Source organism: Vipera berus (assembly GCF_964194415.1).
Source record: "Vipera berus genome assembly, chromosome: Z".
Taxonomy (NCBI): Eukaryota; Metazoa; Chordata; class Lepidosauria; order Squamata; family Viperidae; genus Vipera; species Vipera berus.
Window position 1 is genome coordinate 79,861,730 of NC_138205.1, and position 6,000 is coordinate 79,867,729.

Genomic DNA, 6,000 nt, shown 5'->3' on the forward strand with positions numbered 1-6,000 from the left:
TAAATATATATATAGAATAGAACAGAAATTGCAGAAAAAAATAAATAGAAATAAAAAGATACAGGCCTCAATTCTTTGGCGCTCAGCCTTTCTTATGGTCCAACTTATGGCTTGGGTCCGGGATATTTGAGGGAACACCTGCTGCCGGCATCAAGCTCCCTTCGTCCTGTGCGCTCCCACAGGGAGGGTCTCCTCAGGGTACCGCCGGTAAAAGATTGCCGGTGGACAATACCCAGGGGGAGGGCTTTCTCTGTGGGTGCGCCTGCCCTTTGGAACCAGCTGCCTGTAGAGCTTAGGACTGCCCCTGACCTTCGCTCATTCCGCCGGGACCTGACTCTTCGAGCTTTCTGGCCTGGACTGAGAGTATTAACTGGGGTTTTAATTGTATTTTTAATTGTAATTGGGTTATATTTCAAGGTTAGTGTAATTATTTTAATTGTTTTTAATTTTTGTAACTTGTTGCATTGTTTTAAAAAACCTTGTGAACCGCCCTGAGTCCTACGGGTGAAGGGCGGTATATAAGTTTAATAAAATAAATAAATAAATAAATAAATAAATGTAGAAAAGGTATATAAAGAAGTCATATTCTACCTACATCATGACAAGTATAAATAACTTTAGAACTTATTATTGTTTCTTAAAATACAACATATAATCTCTTTTTCCCATATTCCATCTTTATAAAAAATTAATAAAGCTTGGTCATTTCAGTCCTAATGTCAGCAAAAGTTTGTTAAGGGTTACCATGTCTGGATAAAAAATCTATATTAATTAATAGATTTTATTCTATTCTTTTATCAGACCATTTTAATACTATAAATCATAATATGCAGTTGTAATCAGCTGGATGCTGACTAGCAATTATAAAAATCAGTATTTTTTCTCATTTTTTTCTTTTATACATAGAACTTGTCAGAAAACTATTTACCTGATACTAGTTTGACTACTTAATTAATTTTATGATAGATATTTGGTTAATTGAATTTCAACAATGTCATTAACCATTAATCAAGAACAAAGAACTAATTTGTTGTTCAAACAGTAGTGTTATCTGGTAAACTGCAGCTACTCTATGCTTTCATTTATGCTAACATCTCAGTAAGGAAGTTGGTACATATATGTTTAATTAAAGATGCCAAGAGGTTGGCTTTCAACACAAATAGCTCCTTAAGTTTTTAAGGAGCTCCTGCCAATTCTACCATCCTGCCTTTCTTGTATTACTAAAGTATTACTAAAGTATGTGCCACTATAGTCATGGTAAAAAAAACTTCACAATAAGAATCGTGTTTTTTGCATTCAGCATTTTCTGATGTAATGTTAAGCTGGATGTTATTATGTTAAAGACAGTAGAATATTTAACTGATTGTTTTAAGATAAGGATAAATAGACTTTGTTAACTTTCAGTCCTTCTATTCTACTACCATGTGAGTTTCTAAGATCACTGGTAGGTAGAACAATTTAAAGATGATTGAAATGGTGATATCATTTTAGCTGGTCAATCTATATATTTAGATTTTGTTCTGTACACAACTGCACAGCCTCGTGATTGGCTAATCCAGCTGGCGGGAATTCCTGGACACTGGGTTGGGTGCCTGAGGCAAGGCGGGAGATTCCAGTCGGGTGGTTGGCTAGCGTCCGGCGCTTGCCGGACATATAAGCAACACAGGGCCATGTGGGTTCAGTTCTACCACGTGCAGCTAGAATAAACAGTCTAAACCCTGAACCATCTCCGTGTTATCTGTTGACCATCTGGACACAACAGATTTATCTTAAGATAAGGACAAGAGAGCTTTCAGAAAATCTTACAGCAGAAACTAGGGGTCCCCTTTTGTTATATTTCTTTGATTAGATCATTATTAGATCTTTAATGACTACACTTTACAGAAAGTGTTAATATAAAGATGATATATGTCTGTCTTTGTTTTTATAGGAGTATGTTATCTTTTTAATGTCAATACAGTATTGTAATTTTAAATGGTGCTGAACAACACTAACTGATTTTCTGGCACTAGGTTAAAAAAAAACCAACCAGAAAGGAATTAGACTGCAGTTTTATAGACATGCCTTTGAGTAAGTCTCATAACATTCCATAGAAAATCGAACTACTAATTTGCAATAATTACTGTTATGGAAGAGTAACAAAAGATTTTTCCATAGTGCTGAGTTATTGAAACCCTGGGACCCCAAATTCATCTTTGGGGCCCCAAGCGTCATTTTTAAAAGCACTCATTTTACAGAAACCTCTGTTTTTCAGCACAGTACAAACGCTGTTCTAAGCTGAACAACATTCTTTGTACACGTGCTATTTTAATGATGATAAGAAATATGTAACCAATCTGCTGTCTTGAATTTCCTGTATCATAAAAAATGAAAATAGAATGCCAGGCTTGGTCAGGGCTCCTCCCAGCTCTTTTGTTTGCTAACAGGGAGCCCCTTTGCTTCTGATCAGATAAAGTGACAAATTTCTACTTTCCTCAGCCCTGCATTACTGATTGGCCCTCATGCCAGTAAATGAACCACAGGTTGATGCTTGGCCATCATTATGAGCCCATCCCTATTTGTAAGTAGCATAAATGTCTTCAAGAATACACCAATGTATTTGTAATAAGTAGCATATGAATACAGTACTTTTTGCCTATTAGTCTTGATGTTTTTCAATTTGGTATGTTTGTAAATATTTTTTCTAGCCCAGGATATACAGGTAGTCCTCGACATATGATCATAGTTGAGCCCAAAACCTCTGTTGCTAAGTGAAACATTTTGCCTCAGTTATTAAGTGAATCACCGCAATTGATAAATTAGTAACACGGTTGTTAAGTGAATCTGGCTTCCCCATTGACTTTGCTTGTCAGAAAGTCCGCAAATGGTGATCACATGACCTTGGGACACAGCAACAGTCATAAATATAAACCAGTTGCCAAGCATCCAAATGTAAATCACATGACCATGGGAAAGCTGCAAAGGTCATAACTGAAAACAGTCACAAATCACATTTTACAGTGCTGTTGTAACTTTGAAGGGTCATTAAATGAACTGTTGCAAGTTGAGGGCTCCCTGTATATATGGTTACCCATCCACTCCCACCTATTGATGAGATTCCATAGAACTGAGGTTTGTCACACCACCAGTCTTTCAGCTTGCTAATTATTTCCAAGAACTTTAAACCCAATTTCTCCATATTGTTTTCATCATGTATAGATCAGATTGATATTTCAGTTTGATGTTAGCTGAGTTGCCACAGAAAGCATCTTGAATCATCACTGCATACTGAAGATCACCTTGTCGGTACTAGTTTTTTCTATTGCAAACAGGCCAATTTCCCCCAGAGCATTTATGGCTGGGCTAAATAGCAGCTTTTCCCTGTGCTTTCCTTTCTAGGTCTTTTCCTCTACACACAATCTATGCATTTGTGTAATTCTGTTTCCAAAACTTCTCTTCCAACAGGCTGCTAGTGAGTATTTGCAAGGTCTTTTAAAACAAACAAACAAACAAAATGGTTAACCAGACCATTCCACCTTTAACGATGGGGGGTGAGGTGTTACCCCGCATTGATAGGGCTCGCAACTTGGGCGTCCTCCTTGACTCCCGGCTCAATTTTGAAGACCATATAGGAGCTGTGACCAGGGGGGCTTTTGCCCAGGTTCGCCTGGTGCGCCAGTTGCGACCCTACCTGGACCGAGATGCCCTACGGACAGTCACTCATGTGCTCGTGACCTCCCGTTTAGACTACTGCAACGCTCTCTACATGGGGCTGCCCTTGAGGACCACTCGGAGGCTTCAGCTGGTGCAGAATGCAGCCGCACGAGTTGTGATGGGGGTTTCCCGATACTCCCATGTAACACCTCTGCTCCGCGAGCTGCATTGGCTTCCAGTTGCCCTCCGGGTGAGATTCAAGGTGCTGGTAATGACCTATAAAGCCCTAAATGGCTTGGGTCCGGGATATCTGAGGGAACACCTGCTGCCAGCATCAAGTTCCCTTCGTCCAGTGCGCTCCCACAGGGAGAGTCTTCTAAGGGTGCTGCCGGTAAAAGATTGCCGGCGGGTAACGCCCAGGGGGAGGGCCTTCTCAGTGGGTGCTCCTGCCCTCTGGAACCAGCTGCCTGTGGAGTTGAGGACTGCCCCCGACCTCCGTTCATTCCGCCGGGACCTGAAGACCTGGCTCTTCGAGCTCTCTGGCCCAGGCTGAGAATTTTAATTTTAATTTTAATTGGGGTTTTTATTCTCTCAGGGACTATTATAATCTTTTTAATTGTTTTTAATTTTTGTATTTCTTGTTTTAATTCCCTGTTAACCGCCCTGAGTCCTTCGGGAAAGGGCGGTATACAAATCCAATTAAATAAAAATAAAATAAATAAACAAACAATTAACAAATCAGCTATGAAGCTTCAGATGTTTTCTGTCCACCAAGAGTCAGATCTTGGTCTGCAGATGGCATTCCAGCAATCACTAAGAATGTTGCATGGCAGCAAATCCTGTGACCATAGTGAACTACAGTTGTAGAATTAAATTCAAGGGCTTTCCTCATACCTTGCTTAAGTAAAATATGATCTAGGTAGGAGATATGACAAACAGCTTTCGATGGGGAAACACATAGAAACACAAGATGAATTCACTGGGATGAAAATTTCATCCATCAATGAAGAAGGATAGAAATAAAAGCAGGCTTTCAGCGGATGATGTGGAAACTGAGAGGTGGAGGTTTTTTTAGATTTATGTTAGTGCTTATTTGTAGACAACATTTCATTATTGCATGCATGCATCAGTAGTGGTAGGAGGCTGGCTCATATTTCATATACAGCAGTTGTTTGAACCATGGCTTGAGTGATGAGCTATAATCACCACATACAACAAAAATCACATACCTTGGTTTAGAAACCCAGTAACTGGAGTTATACACAAAGCTAAGCCAAATCCAGGATGGAAGAAGTTATCTTGGGCATTAAATTTGTGATGCAGAAGCAAAGGCTAAGCATATTCCTAACATATACCTATCCAGCTACCAGTATTATTTATTTATTTAGAGGATCTATGTGGCTGTCTAACCCATATAAAGATTGTAAATGGTTCACAGTAATCCATAACCACAGAGATAAAATATTTTCCCCTCAGGAAAGTCTGGACCAAACTGTCTCCCAACTCCCCCCCCCAAACCACTGCTTGGGGAAAAAGTTAGGTCTTAATTGCCTTCCAGATCCAAATTTAATCCCTAAAAAGACAAGGATGGGAATTCCTTGGAACATAGCTAGTAGGCTATTCTAGGCTAGTGTGACCATCAATGACCCATCAAGTGACCCCATTTAAGGGAGGGAACATGGACTGTGCCCACTTTACCTAGTAGGATGGGCATATACCCTCAGGATATCACAAATAACCTACCCCTGTGCCATATAGAGCTTTTAAAGTGATAACCAGCCCATTAAATTGCATTTGGAAAACCAATACTCTGGATTTCATTATATCTGCTTGAATATTTACACAAAACCTAGCCACATTCTTAAAACATGAGCCTTGAACAAACTGCACCTATTTCATAGCCTTACAAAGGAAATAAAATTGTACTAAGACTTTGATATGTCCAGGATCATAGATTAATCATGCCAGGCTCATTTTAAATTAAACCATGTACATTTATGAACCCATTCCCTTTCCCATACTTACTAAAATCACAAATTTCAACTCCCGTCCTAATGTTGATTGGAGAAGAGAAACAATGAAGGCCAGCAGAACAAAGTGTAGATTCTTGGAGCTTCTTGCTAGACTTGTTCCTTCCATTCTGCCAGGAGATATGTAAATGCTCTGTCACCAGAACACATCTTTTTAAGGAACTCTAAAGGGTGGATGACTAACAGGTAATTAAGAGAGGAAGTGACAATTACATATATTGATCTATTTCTTAACTTAGGGGTTTTTTCAGCAACTTTAGCCCTGGAAAGTCAAAAGTTATGTGGTTAGTGAAATCAGATTTCTTTCCAAAACAGATTCAGCTTCTATATAATGCAG

General features: G+C 39.2%; 1 protein-coding gene across 1 annotated transcript in view; it reads right to left on the bottom strand.

Annotated features, from left to right (window-relative positions):
- The window catches only part of LOC308679008 (prostatic acid phosphatase-like), a gene marked incomplete at both ends in the record, with an annotated part of 28,921 nt that extends 23,149 nt beyond the window's left edge, over positions 1-5,772 (bottom strand). The window contains one exon of the mRNA XM_081346244.1: positions 5,659-5,772. Coding sequence (XP_081202370.1) covers positions 5,659-5,772 — 114 coding nt within the window. The remainder of the gene's footprint in view (positions 1-5,658) is intronic.
- Between the last annotated feature and the right edge of the window lie 228 nt (positions 5,773-6,000).